The sequence below is a fragment of the Dermacentor andersoni genome, chromosome 2 (genome assembly GCF_023375885.2).
Source record: "Dermacentor andersoni chromosome 2, qqDerAnde1_hic_scaffold, whole genome shotgun sequence".
Classification (NCBI taxonomy): domain Eukaryota; kingdom Metazoa; phylum Arthropoda; class Arachnida; order Ixodida; family Ixodidae; genus Dermacentor; species Dermacentor andersoni.
The window spans coordinates 46,361,180-46,381,837 of NC_092815.1; the positions used below are offsets into that span (position 1 = coordinate 46,361,180).

Sequence of the window (20,658 nt, forward strand, 5' to 3'; positions counted from 1 at the left end):
GGACTTAGAATTATACGAAATTTCGGATTAACGAGTTGTGAATTCCAGAAATTCTGACTAGCCCTGTGGCCCCGGCAAGCAATGTTTTATTTAATGGCATTAAAAACTCTGATCAATTCAAACCCTCAGAGCGTCCCTATAAAGGAGAGTCACAAATGAGGAATCCAAATAAACAAAATATGGGAAGCGGTACAGGAACGATAGGAACGCTCTGCATTTTTATATTCTTGTGTTCACAACCACGCATGAAACGATGGCTGCTTGCCTCAGGATCCGAGTGGTCACCATCCATGATAGTGTCAATCACAACTATGAATTTGTCTGAAGCAATCGCAGCAAACAGCATTTTTGTTTCCCCTTACGCACTTGTTTTGGTTGCATTCATTTCTGCATGAGAAACACAGCGCTGCGGCGACCTCAATATCTGATCCCTTGTGTTTATAGCAGTACCAAGATGACAGTACTGCGACAATAGAAAGCCACGCTCACGCAATCAAGTGTGCGATGGCATCTCCTGAGAATTTTCTCAAATTCTGCTGCATGCTTCTTCGAAATATTTTGCCATGAGATAAAGGAAGGTCTTGAAATGGCAGAAAAAAAAGAATTCATTAGATTGGAAATTTCTAGCAATTTGGCCATTTCCTTGCTGCATCCTCCTTTTATTTCCAGATTATTTGATATTTTTGGGCTATACGAATTTGTGTGCCACCCCGAGAAATTTGTACCATCAAGATTCTTCCGTGTTAACAAAAGCCAACCGTCTGTTGAAGCATGAAAGAGATGCTCACTTGAGACATTAATGAGGCGCCCCTCAAGGTCATCCAGCTGAGCGCGTACAGCAGACGCCAGGGCCTGGTCCGGCTCTCGGCGGCCACGCTCAAGGGCAAGCTGCAGCGCGGCCCGTTCCCTCTGAAGTAGGGCATGCTGCACACCTCGCTGGGGAGACTCACGCTGGGCCATCTTCTTCATCACCTGGGTGCCAATGCCACAACAACTGATACCAATCGCTAATAAAAATTATTAGACTGGGTTAGGTTCACAATCAGATGCAGGAAGCTAATGGATACACTGAAATCTCAATACCATGCTGGTATGGGCTATTATATTGACAGCTTTAATTTAGCATATTTAGACTAACAGTGGGCTCAAAATATGTATGAGTCAATATTTTTCCAATTTTAACGTTACCAGATATGCACTGTTTACATATAGAGCATGGACAAATTGGTGGTAATCCTGGCCACCTGTTGTAGAACTCACTTCGTTCATAGTTAATGAGTGTGTAAAACAGCTTTCGCATTCTCAAGCCATCTCGATGACATAGTAAATTATGGATAAATTTGCGCAGTTTTATAGTTAGTTTCTCGTTTCGAATGACTCACAGCCTAACAAGAGGAACGTCTTTAAATGGTAGCACCACCGATCAGCGATGTAAAGAGCTAGGCGCGATGGCTGGTTTGTACCGATTTCACTGCATCTGCTGGCATGGATGCAGTAATTGGATTCTATGCTGAGCACCCGGAGTCTTTTTTATCCAAGTTTCGGCGTGACGTGAGCATATGACGCAAGTCCTTGCTTGCACAACGTCACAACACTCTCTGGCACAGTTCTGAAATGATGATGTTGATGTGGCTTCACGCGCAAAACCACAGGGCGCTTGGAGGCCACTGTTCCGATCTCCGAGGCTTTTTTTTCCGGGCTGCCCGATGAGGATGACGCACTGCCAGGATTGCGCAACAAAAAGTGAAAACACTATGTGTTAACCGATATGTACGCAATACGCTGGTATGGTTTATGCGGATACAAAATGCACTACGTTCAATGGCCGTTGAGTCGGGGATTTGACTATTACTTTTAAAACTAAAGTATGTTTAAGCGGTACTGTTTAACCCTTTGAGGGTCGAATTATTTTGAAAAAAACTTTCCCAGGTGGTCAAATTATTTTAATGCAGATCTTGAATGTACAAAATGTATAAAGTCGGGAAAAAATACTAAAAAATAATTAGGAACAGTATTTTGGTGTCGGCATCACTCAGAACTGCAAGATCTTCAATAGCATTTCCGAGCGGGGTACTCCTTGAAACACGGGTCTACGCACAGCGCCTTGTCGCAGTTTGCACACCTAAAATGCGTGTCTGCTCTCTTGGAGCAAGGAGTTGTGTTAGCGCACAAATCACTTCTGTGCGTGCGGCTGCCTTGGGTAGAGGTCTGATGCACCCTCTCGCGTAAGCGCGTTGCCGCAGAGAGCGAGAATACCTCTGGAGCGGTGGTGATAAACAAGCTAAGAGCAGTGCCAATCAAGATAGAAATCAACTTCCGCCGCCCCTGCGAGAGCGTGCCGACAAAGAGAAAAACCACGTTTCGCACGCCTTCGTTGCGATCACGCGGCGGAACCGAAACCGCGAAAGCGCGTTGCCACTGAGAGCGGGAATACCTCGCGAATGGCGCTGATAAACAAGCTAAGAGCAGCGCCGATCAAGATAGAAATCAACTTCCACCGCCCTGCAAGAGAGTGCCGACAAAGAAAATGACGTTTCGCGCACCTCCGTTGCGATCACGCGGCGAAACCGAAACCGCCAAAGGGACGTTGCCTCAGTCTGAGCGACGCGCTGAAGCTAGCAATCAGTTCTATTTATCTCCCCAATAACGTAGCACAAATTTCAAACGCTTCTTGTAAGTGCTAAGAGCGGAAGTTGTATTTTCTTCTATACGTTTGTTGAGGCCGTCATTAAACAGTTGGTAGTTTGGCGCTTCACTGTCTTCCTTTCTTCTGTCCCTTTTCAAGAAATGTATTTGCGCCACAAAGTATACCTAGAAAGATTTTTCCATGTTTGGGGAGTTGGCAAAAACAACAAATTGATTTAACGGTCAAAATTCATTTTCCAAGCCTCACCGATAATTCAGAAATCGTCAGTCAAAAAATGGCAATGCACATACATTCGATGCGGACGAACGCAAAAGGCTTCTCCGTGGCCTAGGAAACCGCCGCACACCTGCGGAGCCAGCACACTGCTGCCAAGTTTTTTTTTACTTTTTTTTTTGCCCCTCCGTTTGTTTACTCGCTCCAAGTCTCTTTCTCTTTTTTTGCATCATCCTCATTGCTCTCTACTGGGCCAGCACGCCTCACTGTGAAATGTGCTTACTGTCTCGCTTGTCTGCAGGATTTCCTGGCAACCGCATTATAACCAGTATTTCGTCTCGCATGGATGCACTATAAGCGGCATGCACATACACGGAGTTCTATGAGACGATAAGCAGGAGTCGGAGAACACCGCATTATATCCGGTCCTGCATTATAAGTGTTTACGTTATGAGTGGTCTAGGTGTGGAATGAACACATTACTTCATCTTACTGAAAGACTGTCTGTGCTGTTGTAGAGACACTTTGAACAGCAGCACCACAAACTGTTGAGATCAACCACAAATTTAGCCTGCTGAAGCAAACTTATAATGCAGTCGGGAAAATAGAAAGCAACATCCCTTAGCGCAATAAATGTAACAGCAGTGTGGAAGACTTACGAGAGCAGTGTAAAAGGCAGCCTGTGCAGTGGTCAACTGGGAGAGCATCTCAGCGGCCTCGTCCAGACAGTCTGCATTCATAGCACGCACAGCCAGAAACATCTTGGCTTCTTGCTTGAGGGCCCTTGTCTCCTGTGGCCCTGTCAAGGCACTACTGGCTGACACACAAAACAGCCGGCGTGATGCCGACAGTGGGCTGCTGGTGCTGCCAGACTTTTCCAGCATAGAAATGACAACCTCCCAATAGTGTGCCGCCCTGTCTTCTAGGGCCTTAGACTCCTCCTCCAGGCCATCAGCACGCCTGAACGACGACTGCAAACCAGAACCATGAGGACAATGTCATAATGCAATGCATACCAAAGTTCAAGGTCTTCATTCCAGTGCAACATGCTGGAGCGCAATCCTGTAAGATTGAAAAGCCAACAGTTTGCTTGCCCTCTCAATACTGTTAAAAATCACCCTTTCACAAAAGTGCTATTTTGTTTGCTTTCCAAATCGTCACACGATAATACCCCAGCATGTTACATGGACAACCTTAAAAACACATGAGAGATGCGAAGTCCAATATACAACAAGAAAAAATTAGAGGTATGTGAATACTAAATAGTAGATTTCTAATTAAAGATCAGAAAATGTATCCCCAAGTTTAATGCTTATAAATTTCAGACAAGAAAACATGGCGCTGCATATGCTCGAGAGTCTCCTAAGCATTGCGTAACACATACTTTTTTCCAAGAGGTCAAAATCTTATTCACTCTCAAGGTCTGTTATAATGAGGTTATACTGTATCTTGATCTACGTGTACCCAAGTTATTGATAGCTTGTTGTATTTTTGTTTCGCAATGCTTAGAAGACTCTCGAGCATATGCAGCACCATGTTTTCTTGTCTGAAATTTATAAGCATTAAACTTGGTGATAAATTTTCTGATCTTTAATTAGAAATCTACTATTTAGTATTCACACACCTCTAATTTTTTCTTGTTGTATATTGCACTTCGCATTTCTCACGTGTTTTTAAGATTGCCCATGTAACATCATGCAACAAGCTATCAGTAACTTGGGTACACGTAAATCAAGATACAGTATAACATCATTATAACAGACCTTGAGAGTGAATAAGATTTTGATCTGTTGGAAAAAGTATGTAGTACAAGTAATACTGTTACAAGAGACTTTTGTAAACACTAACTGGGTCTGTTATAACCAGAGTGAATTACAAGTCACAAGCACAGATAAAGAATGGATTTATTCCTCTCCTGATCAAAGCTAGTAAGCTTCGACTGCACTGTATGTTAAACAGCTTTGGTGATGGAGACAATACATGTCTCATCATTACAAGGCTGTTCACTTGATCTGCCGTCCTAGTATTTTGCTCAAAATAGTTCTTTAGGCTTTGTATGTATTCCAAGGATTGAGGAGTTGCTACTTTCTCGGCTACAAGCCCTGCTATGTCCTTCCCTTCCTCTTCTACGTCTTAAGACGATCTGCAGAGACACTCTGCAGAGTTGGTCTACAATTTCTTATTCTGTCAGCTGTTCCGTTTTGACCAGTAAAAATATTATGCAAATATAAGTGGTAAGTAAATATTGCTTTTATGTTCTTTCGTTTTTTTCTTTTTTTAAACAATTTGAGGCGATTGCCAGCTATGTTAAAATGCTCGGTCAGACAGCAAATACCTGATCATGGGTGAGAACCTCACAAAAGACGTCTTTAAAAAATTCAGCAACACCTCGTCAATTTAGAAAATTTAATAATTAACTCATCCTTTGGCCCAAAAAATGTTCACAGCTTTGCTTCTGAAAAACAGAAAACTTGAAAGCCCCCACGAGCTTCCCAATCACAAGCGAATAATGCATTCACCGCACTGTCGATGCTGCCACAAAGAGCGGCAAAAGTGCAGCAATTCAAGGGCGGGGGGGGGGGGGGGGGGGGGGGGACCAAGCTGGCGTCGGTCGGTTATATTGTGCAGAAACAGCACTCAGTTGAAGGGACGGTTGTTCCAGCAACTACGCACCGCCGCCACAGCTTGTTATATACAGTCGCCATCTGATAAATCGGACACCGATAATCCAGACAGCTTCGTGGCAGCACCGATGGCCCTATAGACTTAGATGTGTAAAGACGAGCAATATTTTGGACAGCCGCCAACTCTACGTTCGATTATCTGGACTCCGTCTATGCCTGTAGTGCACGCCAACTCTGCCAGCATTATGTCCTCTGGCAACCTCGACGAAACACCAAGTATGGCCTCAGAGATTACATGCTAGATGGTAATCTCTGAGGCCTAGCCTTGATCGCTGCTTTACGCCTCCGAGATTTAACTGCAAGTGCCAACCTTGGACGCTTTGCCTGACTTGTCAGGTCATATGAACATCGCGATCATCATATCATTTTCCGGTACTCCCGCACATGGCCTGCTATCACCATTCTGTTGAGTTTGACTTGCGCACAGCGTTCTGCCATGCTGTGCTTGTTTGTTTAAGCTCTCTGCTGGCTCCAACAAGTCTTTCTCGTGAAGTTATAGATAGGCCACATCAAATGGCCCCAACGGTGCCCTCGTAGTCCTACTCTAAATGAGTCTTGAGTCGCAGTCCGAATGAGCCCGACTTTGCAATTGAAGAGGCTGAATTGCCACTTATCATAAAGAGCTCAAATGCGGACATCATTGATGACCTGCTGGGCTGCTGTGTGCCGGTTCCTGCCACCGTTAGACTTGAAGACTTTGCAGACGTCGACAGCGCGGTTTTGTCGTGTGCCGAGCTGATGATGCAAGAATTGAGCAAGCTCTCCCACCGTCAAACAGCGACACTGACTCGGATGATGTACTGTGTGCTTCCGAGCCTTTCACATAAGCTGTTGCAGTCCTTGCATGGGCATGCAGCAAAAATCAAATCTGGCAGAAATACAGGCAGACGTGGTCGCACGTAAGCGGAAGTAAGTGCAGAAACGCATCGACCACTTCTCTCGTGCACAGATGCCTTGAAACCTATATCAAGTGATCTTTCTTCAATACATTTCATTTTTCGGGCATTCTATAGTTCGGACTTGTGATCTTTCTTCAATACATTTCATTTTTCGGGCATTCTATAGTTCGGACTTATTTACGTTTCCCTGGGAGTCCGAATCATCGGTTGTCCACTGTATTTCATTGAAGTAGTAGTTTCATGGCAAATTAAGCCCTGATAATTACAGAAAAGGTAGCTGACATATCGGCCCAAATATGCAGTTTTAAAAAAAGCTTTTAGTCATTTTTTTTTTTGCTTTCGGAGGCTGCGTCCCTCCTCAAAAGTCTACACAATAGAAGAATGGCAACACACATCTCAAGTACCAGCAAATCCAGCGAGTCACCGCACAACCGATTCCTAGCTATCGCTGCCAACCCTACTGCGATAAGCATCTTCACCTATCCATTTAACAGCATGTGAGGCGTGGTGCAAATGGAAGCATACTGCGTGCTTTTAATAGGCGATAACCCAAACGTGCTGCCATTCCCTGCTGCAGACAGCACAAAGTGAACATGGTGTTTCGCTCTTCCAGTAACACATCACCGTCTTATAACATCATGCAATAGAAGAACGAGAGCACACATTTGGGGCCGCTTCGCTCCACCAGCTCGTCGCGTGTTGGTGTCTCGTTCTGCAACAACCTCGCAACACTTTGCTTTACGTAGTTGTGAACTACAGACCAGTCTGCCAAATTATTTAGCGACTTCAAAGCATGCGTTTTTATGGTTGGCACATTTCTCCCTTCCCCCCCCCCCCTGATTTATTTCTTAAAAGATATTTTCTAAAAAAGAAGGTTCTATTGTCTTGCTCTTGTATAACTGTCGCAAAGCAATGTTGTGAAACGTACCTTTTTTGCAAATGTCCTAGCCAAGTGAACAACCAGAGCAAGGTCCATGCTATGGTTTCCAATTCCACGGATCACTTCAAGCCCTCTTTGCAGAAGGCGCCTGAAGTCAGCCATTCGGTCCCTGAGTAAACAACGGAGAGGCGAGAATATACCATCCAGTTGCAGTGATGCACCGTTACATACGAAGTTTCATTTTACATGCCCAATTTCACAGCAAATGTATACAAATGTATACAAATGTATACAATTACGATATTAACAGAAGGGGAAAGTGGTCACGCTTCAAAAATAGGCCAAAACATACTATTTATTGCAATGGCAATAATATGGGCACTTCAAGCAAATTTACACTTTTGGCATCAACGTGAGGTTCCATATAAAGTCTAAGAGTGATAAGATTGCAGCTGCCATATGCTATACAGTGTGAGGAAAGCAGGTTGGTGGCTTGATGTGCTGCATCTCTCTCTCTTGCGAGGGGGGAGGGGTCATATTTGTCAGTGCGAGCGTGACTCCATGCTTGTTGATTTAGTACACAATGTTTAAAGCAGTTTACATGATCGATAAATCTAAGTTTACTTCGTATTTCATATGCAGTAATTAGCTGTTTGTGATGATGTGGATAGTGGCGTGTGGCGGTGACAAGACCAGCTTGATGATGATTGTGTTGTGGCAACAACAAGAAGAGAATTGGTGATGCTGATTCCTGAAGACCATGTGCCACCAACAAGGAAGCGGTGTGAGACCGAGCAGAGCATAAGAGCGAGCGGAAGTCTTGAACGGCAGCTTGCAGAACGGCGGTTCAAGGCTCGATGATTGGCGACCGGGTGTCCTGCTCTACATGCGGACCTGGTCGGAGGTCCCGCTCGTTGCTGAGCTCTCCTGCATACCAGCAGCCTGCTGCTATAACGGCCTGGTGCAGCGCTTCTTGCTGGGGACCGGGACGCCTGAGCTACCTGCCTGCTGAGCAAGGCCGATGACTGGCAACTGGGTGTCATGCTACCGTGCGGATCTGGTCGGAGATCCCGCTCGTGGCTGAGCTCTCCTGTGCATCAGCGGCCTGCTGTTATAGCGGCCTGGTGCAGTGCTTTTTGCTGCACACCGGGGTGCCTGAGCTACCTGTCCGCCGACCGAGCCCGACGTTCTAGCGGCCGAGGCGTTACAGGCCAGCTAAGACAGTGGCTTGGTGTTCTGCCGGCCTGCTGTTTTCCTGCTCCAAAAATTCAAACAAGCTCGATTATTTGGTCTGCTTCGCGGCACCGCCATTCTCCCCATAGACCATAATGTATAACAACTGCCGAACCTTGCAACCTCTCGTCTGATCTTGAGCCAACTCGATCGAGAGCACCATGCACCGACTCTGACCGGTGCATGGTTCGACTTGCTGAACGCCATTTTTGTTTTGAACGGAGCCTCCTTGTGGCCCCACGAAGTGGCACTGCTGCAAATCCCCGCTCGTCATCATCATTTCTGCCTGGTTCGATGGGTTCAATAGAGTGGCTCTACAGCAGTTCCGGTTTTAGCTTAGTAAGCCGTGTGAAGACAATCCAGCAGCTGATTTGTTTCTTCGCGCACAACGTTGCGAGTAGGCCACGCTTTTCGTTTGTGCGACTGGTGTTTGCTTTGTGTGATGTGTCGAGGTTCCGGTGATCCAATGAAACATTGCGTCAAGTGTCTAATGGCGCCGACAGTGCCCGCGCAGACTGCGCTGGGGAATGCCGGCAAGCGGGTGCCGGGAGGCCTAAGATTTGTCGCCTTTCGATGTGCTCCCTACTGACACGGAAAATGTTCTGCCGAGACGTGCGCAGTGGTTGCATTGCGATTCCGGACACCGCCTCATTTGACAGTTTCACAGGTGCTGACACTGCTGTACTGACATGCGCAGAACTCGACGATGGCAAAATCATTCGTCAGGTTTCTGCTGCACCGCCGGACGATGACTACGAGTCGGAAGATGACGCACCACGTGCTACGCTGCCGTCGCATGCGGAGCGTGTACAAGCAGTCACTGTGCTTTCAGCCGCCTAGTGACCATACGACCCTCTCCGAGATTCAGGCTTATCTGATTGCGCGCAAACGGAACAGCGTGCAACGGCACATTCACGATTTCTTCAAACCTACGGCCGAGCCCGAATAAGTGCGTGGAAATAAAGGATTTCATTTTTTTCCCCCCCATTAATCTGCTTTTTCAGACGCCTGTTTATTGGGACATTTCCGCAGTCCCCGTGAGGTCCGAATAAACGGTCGGCGACTGCACAAGTAAATCTGATCGCCTCCAAGCACAGTATTATGCAGATCATTATTAGACATTTTTTTAAGCCACTCTAAACCTAATATATTTTATTTTTCTAGCTGAAAAGAATTTTTCAGACTTTTCAATATTTCCAACTATTTTCGGCACCCGTGAGGTCCAAAAGATCGGTTGGCAACTGTAGAGAATGCACTCCATGCGAGCGAAGCGTTTCCATGTTCACGCTTTCTTTCTGAACAATGAGCGACACAACCGGTAGAAATGCTTCGTCTGATGCTGCTGCTGCTAAACGAGCTGTCTGAGCTGTCTGGCACCGTCGCTGAGTGCATCCTGTCGCTCAGAATCAAATTCTTTGCCACAACATATCGCGATTTCAAAACACCACAACAGCTGCACTCAAATTTAGCATTAGGAAGCACCGTAATCACCAGTGAAACTATTAGTTTCCAAGACCCATGTGCCAAGACTACATTGCGTTAATGCAAATAATGCCACAGGAAAGCACAAGGCTGGCTACTGACTGTGGTCTCTTCATGGCACGCTCACCTGGCAGTGTTGGTGTGTAGACGGTAAGCAGCATTCCACCACTCAGCCTGCGGCCCTGTGCACAGCTGTACACCCACGTGAGGGGGGAGGGCCAAGGGCCCCTGCGAAGGACGCATGGATTTCCGGCCTAGTGACTGAGCCGCACAGTATCGTGCCGCCTCTAGGAATGCCAATGTATCCATCTGACTCAACGTCTCAGCTGCTCCGGAGTTAAATGCATGCGGCTCCCGCTGAAGCCTCTCAAACACTCGTACCTGGACGGACAAAATGCATAACAGCAGAATGAAAGACAAGGACATGTTCCAAACCATCTTGCTGCTTCTGCTAATTGGTTGGCAGTTGCCAGCTTACCTCAAAGGGGTACTCAGTGCCCTTGGACTTCTTGTCTTGTATTGAACTCCAGTGCAGAGCCAGCCAGACAAGATGGTTGAGAGAGGAAGGGTGCAGCCATTGTGCCTCTGCACAAGGATTTATATTATTTACTGTTATTTGTTTTTGATGATTTATTTATAATTAACCAACAAAACATAAGACAAAAACAGGATTGCAAACACAGACTGCATATACTACAATCAGCTTGTATTTTATTTGCATCAACAATGGTTCTGCAAGTCTAACAAGCTTGAAGACCAGCCCACCTTAGCCTTAAGAACAGAAACAGTGCATGTATACAAGAAAGGGAGAGAAACAAACTCGTTTGTGTGCATTGTTTCCGTTCAAATGAGCATGCCTATACAAGCAGAAAAACAAGCCTTGCCTAACTGCTTTGGGATTTCAAATTACTGTACACATGGTAAAGCATCACCACGTGCCTGCACTTCCAAGTTACATGGTTTCACTGACAACTGTGTCTAGCTGCTACTCATTAATTTAGAGCCCGATGAACAATCCATTTCCGATGCTAACCTATGTGCGCTTAAGAGAGGCTCCATTTAAAGAGAGCGGCGCGCACAAAGTATTTCACGTGAAAGAGTTGCATTGTTGACCTCCATTTTCAAGAACACAGGTTAGCTAACCCAACATAATGAAGCCTAACAAAGCCATAGGCACCCTATGGCTCTGGTAGCACCAATGGTAATAAACATCAACACTTCACCTATAATTGCCTTTTATCTTTACATCATCTAGAGCATGGCAAGTACAAACAGGCTTCTTAACTGCATTATTCATTATGTGTGTTTAAGCAAGCCTATAATTTCCAAGAATGATTGAATTTTTCAAGAGCAAATAAATGAAGTACAAAATAGTCTTTGGTATCCCTAAAATGGTGCTGAAGGCTCACTTTTTCTGTTAAAATGTGCATTATAAGTTACAAGCACAAAAATTTTAGTGAGAAATTTCCGATGTAGAGATACTGAAATGTTGCACTGTATATGTCATTCTCTTGAGGGGTGCCAGTCCCTCACACTTCCCACTTCCTGGAAAACGAAATGTAAAAAGCTACCTTTTTCTTCAAACATTAAAAAATACAATACGCAATATTCCAAGATTTTTTGCAACTCGCCACACTGGGAAGCACAAAATTTTATTAACACAATAACATTAGAGACTGCATGCACTTTGTAGGTCTGATGAAGAATGAGGGATGATCCCAAAGGCAGCGCAGTCTAACAAAGGGCTAGCTGTCACCAGAGAAAAATACAAGACACTGGCATGTGACGCATGCCAACATTGGCATGAGTGATGCATGCGAGCGGCCGGGGCCTGATGGTTAGAGCAGTGGGCTGCCTTGCTGGTAACAGAGGTGCGATTCCGCCATCGGTCTCTCATTTCTGTATAGCGTTATAGGCAGACCTCACTTACTTTAACCCATCAGGGTTGCTTAGTGGCTATGGTGTTGGGCTGCTAAGCACGAGGTCACGGGATCGAAACTCGGCCACGGTGGCTGTATTCCAATGGGGACAAAATGCAAAAACACCTGTGTACTTAGATTTAAGTGCACGTTAAAGAGCCCCAAGTGATCCAAATTTTCGGAGTCCCCTACTACAGCGATCCTCATAACCAAATCGTGGTTTTGGCACATAAACCCTAGAGTTGTTTTTTTCACCTACTTTTGAAGTATCACAGTCCCCTGACAAAAAAATATGGGTAAGTCTCGAAGACAGTGCAGCCAAACACAGTGTCTCAAAGTGCTACCTGTCACAAGGAAAGAATGCAAAAATAGAAAACTTGAGTTATGCTGGCTGTGCACGAAAGCAACACAGTGTACACGAAATTGCAAGTTTGTAAGAGACAGGAGGTATAGAAACGTCACATTGGTAAACAAGAATGAGCAAGCTTTCCCGTGACGCATGCGCATGCAGCTGTCAAAACATTACAATCGTCACATTCTGATTATGCTATCGCATACTTAGAACGTTAAATGTAATAAGTTACGGCCTAGTTTTTTCATACCTTGATCATGCTCCTGAAGGGCTGCAAGGGTGGGAAACTCAAAGGCACACTTGACAAGAGTTGGATCATGGAGAAACCATGATGTAGTGCCTTCTCCATCAAAAAGGCTCTTGTAAATTTTCTTTCGCACCTGAGGAAAGAAGGAAAGAGTTTGTGTGTTTTTTTAGTCTCGCTTTCATATTGTATGCATTTACCATAAATCGAGCACCTTTATAGTTCATGGTGGTATAGGCATCTTGTTTACTTAATGCATACATACGCTTTCTACTCTTAAAATTGCTTATGGTGCCCATAACTTAGAGTGGCCCATAAGTGCCCATTTGGGATCACTTCTGCTGTGGCCAAACTACTTACAAAGTCTAGCGTAAAACACAGCTTTGCAGCAAGCGTAATAATGAGTTAAAAGAATTGTGCTTGTAGTAGGCATTACTTACTGGCACTGTTGAAATGTTACACATGTTGAAGCATTTTGACAATATCTATGAAGTTAACTGAAACAACTGGGAGAGTTATTTCAGGTAGCTAGTTTAGTGGCAAGGCCTATGGGCACTAAGGGCTGGAACAACCCATAAAAGTTACTGCTTTAAAGCTAGACTATGTGTGAATCCTTGAGTGGGATTATAAAAGGGCCACATGTAACTCACAAGGGTAGTAAGCTATTGTGCTTACTGTGCTAACCACATGCATAGACATTTCACAAAGTGTGGCATCAAAATCCACAGTGCACTGTGGTCGTACGAGGTCACTAGATGCTGGCGGCATCATAGCCATCGTAGTATGAGCAAATTCCTGATGCAGTAGTATGAGCTGAGGTTCCCAAACTTTTAGGCTTTCTAGAACCATGCCCGCTTCCAAATAATTTCGCAGGGACTGTTCTCCATACAATTCCAGCAGACACCTCTAGCAAAGAAATTAGTCCTGGCATTCTTTGTGTGTTTGAAAAAGTGTGTTTGAAAAAGTGTGTCTGAAAAAGGCTGACAGCACGTGGTTCTGAAACCAACTAGCATAAACTAGCATCCCGATTCTAAACAAAATGCCAGTCAGCTCATAATAAAGGTGTCATTCAGTGCTGAAAAGTTGCATTGACATCCAGATTCATTGTGTTCGTGACTTAAGATGTCACAAGATGTTGGAAACAGTTGGCATGTTCACCCTGTCACAAAGTCTGAAGAGCACACAATCTGGTGAACATCAGTTGTGTGCAGAAGCTTTGTAGTCCAACTTGAACCAGCTTTACTAGTGCGTAGCTCCTAGCAACTACTATCAAACATGCCGATTGCGTCTGAGCATATTTTGAAAAGGTTTAACATTAAAAGATCAATTTGCTTATCCCTATAGTGGGTCACACCCATGCTCTTGGGCCAAAAGGACAACACAGTAGTGCAAACAATCACAAGGGCAGTTATTGCAATTTTCATAGACTAATGCCTGCCAGCTTAATTGCTATCCACAGAACGTGCAGATGGGAGTGCTACAAATCTAGCAAGTCCGACTCACTGCAACTGGATATAGAGTGAATATATTCGCCCCATGCTGGACACAGACACCTAGTTGCTCGCGTGTGCAGTCATGCAAATGGTGGCACATTCGAATGATCATGTTCGTCCATTTCGGGGTCCTGCTCCTAGGCCTCATGAGACTATCGCAGAAGCATAGATCGGCGCACGCGCAGAATGATCGCGCAGCTTTCCAACCCCATAGCTAAAGAGGCAAAGCCTTCTCCCTTTTATGCCCAAGTAAGCCCACCGTTAGGCCGTGTTAGCAGCGCAACAATCGCGCCACCTTTCGCACTACTGCGGAACTACACCGACTGCCGCCATAACGCCACATGGCGAAGTCGGATTACAAGAGACGGGAGCCATGTCGAGAAAACAAAATCAGAGGACGTGCGAGAGTCGTGCATCCTCACACTAAGGCAAAACTTTCTTCGATCATGCTGTCTGGATCCGCCAAATACCAGTTACATTAGACAAGCCCTAGAGTGCAAACTACAACAAATGTGAATGTGTGCACATAAGGAAAAAACACTGCTGGCATCAGACCAAAACAAAGAGGTGCAACAAAGCAACAGAGTACAACTACAACTTTCACTCTGAAAAAAAAAAAAAGAAAGAAAACATGCAAACGCCTCACACATTTTTTCTCTTTACCTTCCCACCTTTTATGCCACGTGCATACAGGAATCATGCAAGATGGCAAGCAATTGTTTTATTTTGTTCAGCGCCAAGTGTATGATTTGATAGAGACCACAGACACGGTTGATGAATTACCTGAAAACTACTTTGATTGCAGCATTCGTGCTAATGCTTAGCTTGGTTGCTACACTGCAAGTAGCATTCCTCAGCGGATGTAAGACCTTTTGTCTAATCTGCTGCTTAAAAAATTGCCTGCAAACTCGCCCACAAAATAAAATCGGAACACGCTCGCCTGTGTCATGCAAAAACCTTTGTATGGTGACGTGCTGCAGAGCCACTCCACAGTGAGCAGCAGAGAAATTTTAAAGGCCACAGATTTAATGTGGGTTTGCCGGAGAACTTGTAAGCCATAGATCATTTGCATTATTTCAGGCAGACTAGTTTCTGCAATCATGTCATGCAATAAACTAACGAAGTGATTGCAGTGGCACCATTTGTTAATGCGCTGCAACAGGCACTAAGATTTTTTTTTATGTAAATGACAATAATTAGTAGGGATGTGCAAATGCTCAAATGTCACTAAATTGAATAGCGAACATTCGAATAATTCAATTCGCAAATTGAATATCGACCATTTCTTTTTTAATATTCGGCCCATTCGGTGCAGGCACTTGTGCTACGCCACATGTCGTGCGCGCAGCCAAGGGGTCTTGTGCTCGATACCGCGCCGGCGAGTGCCTCGCTTCATTGTCCTCAGTGCAGATGGAGTGATGGGTGCACCCTGGCTGACGCGGTAGCCGAATGTCTCTGTGAGCACTTCCGGCCTACTGCATGCGCTCCCCCAACGCCTGCCCGATACGGCATTTGCACACACAGCGGCCAAAACCCCAGAACAGCGGTGCGTCAGCCTGTGCCACCTTTGTCGGTAGTACAAGGTCCATCCAGGTGAAAAGGGCCAATTGAAATAACACAATGCGGAACAGCAACAAAAGCAGCGCACATTTTGGAAAGTGCGAAAGTAGGCACTAGGATCGAGCCAATTAACTACCGGAAGGCAAGCAGATCGTACTGGATTCGTGGCAACTAACAGCGCCAGTTCAACAGTCGTCAATCCAATCAACAGATGAGACTTCAGGACCAATTACATGATGAGCCACGCGTCTGAAGAAGTGGCAAGCATTTCCTAATGGTTTGCAGCCCATTACTGCAGAAGTAGTGGAAAATTTATGCCACAACCACACTGCCTTGGCCATTAAGCCTAATCAGTGTTACTTCACCGAGTGTCAACAGTTTGGCACCAAATCAATGCAGTCCTGTTTGGAGCAGCTGCATGACAGTCGGAAAGCTGAGAAACGACCTCGCAAACATAGCAAGTGTACGGAATGTCAATGAAGTTGCTCACGGCCACCATATTTATGACACACCATGTGGCAGTTGTTCTCAAGGCCGTTCATAAACACACATTGGTCTTTTTTGTGGCCTCGGGCAACACGTCGCAAGACTAGCTTTGGATTTACACAGGAGGCATGAAAGTGCCATGAGACTATCGGACACTTCCCACCTGGCTGCATACATTTGCGCAACTCTCATGTAAACATGCCATCATACTCCCAATGTAGGAATTTTTCACAGGTGTCAAATCAAGCCAAGCCTGACAAAAAGGCACCTTGAATACAGACACAAACCTCACGCAGTCGACCAACACCGCACTAACAATGGGTAAGCACAGAACAATGATCGAGCCGCATGATGTGCAGTCTGTGATTTCACTTGTAGTGCAGATTGGCCTTACGATAACCCACCTGCCGTACAGACGGGAAAGCTATTCAGTACTTCTGAGGAAAAGTGATAAGCAAAACTTTATGTGCAATAGAAGAGTATCCTAAAACATGGGACCCCTTAAACTGAGGTATTCAGTAGGACATAAAAATTGGTATTCAGTCACGAATTCTTTAGCTTCAATGGAAAAAAAAAGCATTTGATTCTATTCAACAGACATTCTATAATTAAAGAATATATATATTACGCCAACCTTCTGATACCATAATTGATCTGTAATCAGTGCTGGCATACTAATTTATAGCTTCCTTTAATAAGAGTAGACCGTACTGAATATCTTTATTTCTATGCACCAAATGCTAGGAGACTTCCAAGCTTGTGAAGCATGGTCTTTTCCAGCACCAGTATTTAGATTTCGTGTAAAATTTTCAGCAATTCAATTTTAGCTTTTTCTTTTTTATTCAGTTTAATCTTTCATTCGAAACTTACTATTCGGTATTTGCACATCCCAATAATTGGAGTTGATTACAGTCAACTTCCGTGCATTCGATCCTGACAGGACCAACGAAACTAGTCGAGTTATTTGGCAGAAAGAATGCCAAAATACACCGTTGATTCACTTGACAGTGTTTGCCTTTGAACTTAGCTTCACCACAATACAGCCATTTTGTGCAGTGAAGAATGATAAGCGAGAAAAGGTGCCACCATTACGGGACATTGTACATGTTCCTTAATTTGCACGCATACATGTGCTCTTTTCAGCCACAGTATGAGCACCGAGATGCCTAATAAGTTTACTGACAGGCCTTCAGAGTTTTGTATAGATTTCCACTCTTTTGTTCGGTTTAAACATCACCTTGATTTTCCAAGTTTTTTCATCTCACTGCCTTCCTTTTCACTAGCTTTAGCAAAAGACAAATGGTTGTTCACTGTTTTGCATGGCGCATGCAAGTGCATATAATTAAAAAATGCGTACTAGGCCCTGTTAATGGTACCATATGCGAGACACACAGGGTGGGCAAAACGAGGGCTCAAATTGCCACAGCAACATAGGAAACAGCTCTGAATGGCTGCCAATATGCTTATCAGGCATCCAAGTGCTCATACTGCTACCAGAGACAGCGCATGTGCATTTATATAATTAAGGAATGCGTGCTACGTCCCATATCAGTGGGTCCTTTCTATTTATGATATGCTTCATTGTACAACGTGATTGTACAGTTGCACAGCTGACTCATCAAGTTTAAATTAACCGGCGAAGGCCAATTTCGAGATGAAAATAACAGAAGTTTAGGAACATGAAATCTATGGGCACTAGCCGGGACCTTTGGTCAAATCGAACTAACAGAAAAATTGAATCAACTCGAGCCAAATAAGCTGAAGTCTACTATACAGACACCTTTCTCCAGTCTGACAAAATCTGAATGAACAAACTTTCACTGTACTGCTCCAGCTTTTGATACTCATTATGATGACGTGCACAAGCAGCAAATGACACAAATTTAATAAAAGACACAGCCCACAGATAAGCATCAACAAAGAATGACCAACCTCAGGTGTGCATGCTTCTTGCTTGAGATCAGACAGCCAACGAGACTTGCTTTCAACTTCACAGAGAACATGCACTATGTGACCTGTGCACAAGGAAGAAAGTTGTTTTCAGAAAATGTTTTAAAACCTCTAATCTAAAAAGCTAACATTCTTTTGTTATTGTCTGAAGTGCAAGAAAAAGCAGCTACCTAAACAGCTAGCAGTGTCTGTCGCTAGTCGCTGTTTGTTATTAGAAATCACAGCGCAAACACAAGAGCTGGTATGTCATAGGCTGCAGCAAAACTTTCAAACCCAGTGTTATGGCCAGGATATAAGTGCACTGAAGGTTTAATAAAATTTATTGCACTGACATTTGCTGTCGGTACTAGCAGAAGTTCTGCCCCTCAATCAGGTCGTCACAATAACATCACCCCATTATGCTAAGTGTATATTTTTGTTTTTGTTGAAATTAATAAATCAATTTGCAAACAATGACGGCAACATTTATCTGTTTGTTGCATATAAGTGCAGACGACATCTAAAGTCAGCCTTGACAGTGCACAGCTGAAGTGAACACTTATGCCTCATCAGCTGCTCTAAAAAAAATATGCATAAATAGACCCGCCATAATCGTCCATCAAATGTGATAGATCATGCAATGGCATGCAATGCAGAGATAACTGGCCAACTGTGGCAGCAGGCAAACACATTTAATGTATTCCATGCAACGTTGATAAGGAAGCTGACCACAAAGCTGACAAATGCACTCAATCACGAGCATTTGCGTTTTTACTCACCAAGGCACTGCAAGTCTGAACCATAATAGAAACTATGAACAAATGCTGCTGGGCATTGCACTTACATTTGGGTGCACATCTTCATGTACTTTGATAAGGCTGTCACACATACGAACAAGAAATCTGACTATGCTAGCACACATGCAACATAATGGCACAAGAAAAAGTTGGGTAAAAAAAACAGCTATTGTTCTACTGTAGGCAATACCCAAAATGTTACATCACTTCCCACATCATGGCATGACAATGACCATGAAATAGAGTATGAAAATTAGGCCACCTGTGAACTAAAAAGAAGAAAATTGCCACAAGACCTCTTTCGTAAATTTAAGAGCCATAAATGCTTGTGAAGTTTAAAATACAGTAGAATCTTGATGATATGAATCTCGAAACTGAACAAGAATTCATATCACCCGAAATTCATATGCGACGCAACACCATCGGGAAATTAAGGGGGGAAACTGCAATTTTCTTTTGTAGGAATTCTAGGTCCTTCCTTTATCTCATGGAAAAATATTTGCAAGAAAGACGAGGCAGAATTTGAGAAAATTGTGCTTTTTTGGTGCGTTGTCTTCAAAATTGGGAAGAAAATCGACATTCAGAATGTGCTATCACACCGCTCACTGCACTAGCGCTGCTTTCCGTTGACGTAATGCCGCCATCTTGGTATTGCAGCAAACACGAGAGGTCAGCGATTCAGATAGCCACGGCACTGCATTTCTCCATGCAGAAATAAAAGTAACAAAAGCAAGCACAAAAAGAGAAATTTAGCCTTGCAATTAATTACAGCAGTCACGTGGCATGCAGGGAGCGCTAACATTGGCTAATGCGAATTTGAATCACTGGCACACTTATTTCGCACACATTTTGGCAGCAGCAAGCTGTGCACTTCGCCTGTTGTAAGACTGACACTTCCAAGAGCTGCCTGGTTATCTCAAGTTTCTTTCGTTGCTGCATCCTAGCTGCTGCCTGATGGTGGTCTGGACATGATTTGAGTAAGATGAAGGAATCTGTTTTCTTTGCAGCAGCGAAGCTACTTAATATTGTGTGATCTCACGGATGGAAAGGTAAAGTTTCGAATTGTCATGGACCGCCAAAGACGACAGGAGGCCTGGAGCAAAGAGATGAAGACACCCATGGATGCGAATGCCGCCAATCTTGATGACACGGCTACACTTGGTAGCGTATGATTGCTGGCTCCTGATAAAGTTGCAATGCATCTGAGAATGGCCAACGAGCTGCAAGATACTGCACAAAAAAGCCCCTCTCTCTCGCTCTCTTTTTTTTTTTTATGGGGAGGGAATGGGAGAGTCAAAGCAGAGCGACATAGGTTACCCTGTCAACAGGAATGCAACCAGTGCGCCGGCAAGGCCACTCTACGGCCCTGGCAAAAGCCAGCTCCACCATTCACTCACCTACTCCACCAAGGATCACATGTTGGCTTGATTCTACGGTATTGTGAAGCTTAAACCAAGAAATTACTTGCACTCATATGTGACATTAGGACACGTTCCACACTGCAATTTTATCTTCTACAAATACAGCTACAAAATACCATAGCCCTGAGGATGCTTCATGCATGACACGCACAAGATTTATTGGCCTCCATGCCATGCGTACAAGCAGTGTTTCAAGAACAAAGCCACTTGCCAAGCCAATTATGACAGGGTGTTGGTACTGCAGAACTAGTTTCTCACTTAATTCTAATGTATGCATCATTTTCAGCAAGCATTCCCCAGAAAAAGATGTTAGAATTTAGTAGTTACACAAGCGCCAGTAGCAATTAATGTGGTCTTGAGCAAACTCCGCTGGCCAAAGGATGAGACGTTTTGTTCAATCTGCATCTCTGTCTGCAACA

General features: G+C 44.4%; 1 protein-coding gene across 1 annotated transcript in view; it reads right to left on the bottom strand.

Annotated features, from left to right (window-relative positions):
• Positions 1 to 20,658, bottom strand: part of LOC126542348 (E3 SUMO-protein ligase RanBP2-like) — a 171,153-nt gene that overhangs the window by 102,982 nt on the left and 47,513 nt on the right. The window contains exons 12-18 of the mRNA XM_050189386.3: positions 18,025 to 18,107; positions 12,560 to 12,689; positions 10,517 to 10,623; positions 10,166 to 10,419; positions 7,372 to 7,492; positions 3,520 to 3,831; positions 789 to 972 (exon numbers count right to left, since the gene is read on the bottom strand). Of these exons, the coding sequence (XP_050045343.1) occupies positions 789 to 972; positions 3,520 to 3,831; positions 7,372 to 7,492; positions 10,166 to 10,419; positions 10,517 to 10,623; positions 12,560 to 12,689; positions 18,025 to 18,107 (1,191 nt within the window). The remainder of the gene's footprint in view (positions 1 to 788; positions 973 to 3,519; positions 3,832 to 7,371; positions 7,493 to 10,165; positions 10,420 to 10,516; positions 10,624 to 12,559; positions 12,690 to 18,024; positions 18,108 to 20,658) is intronic.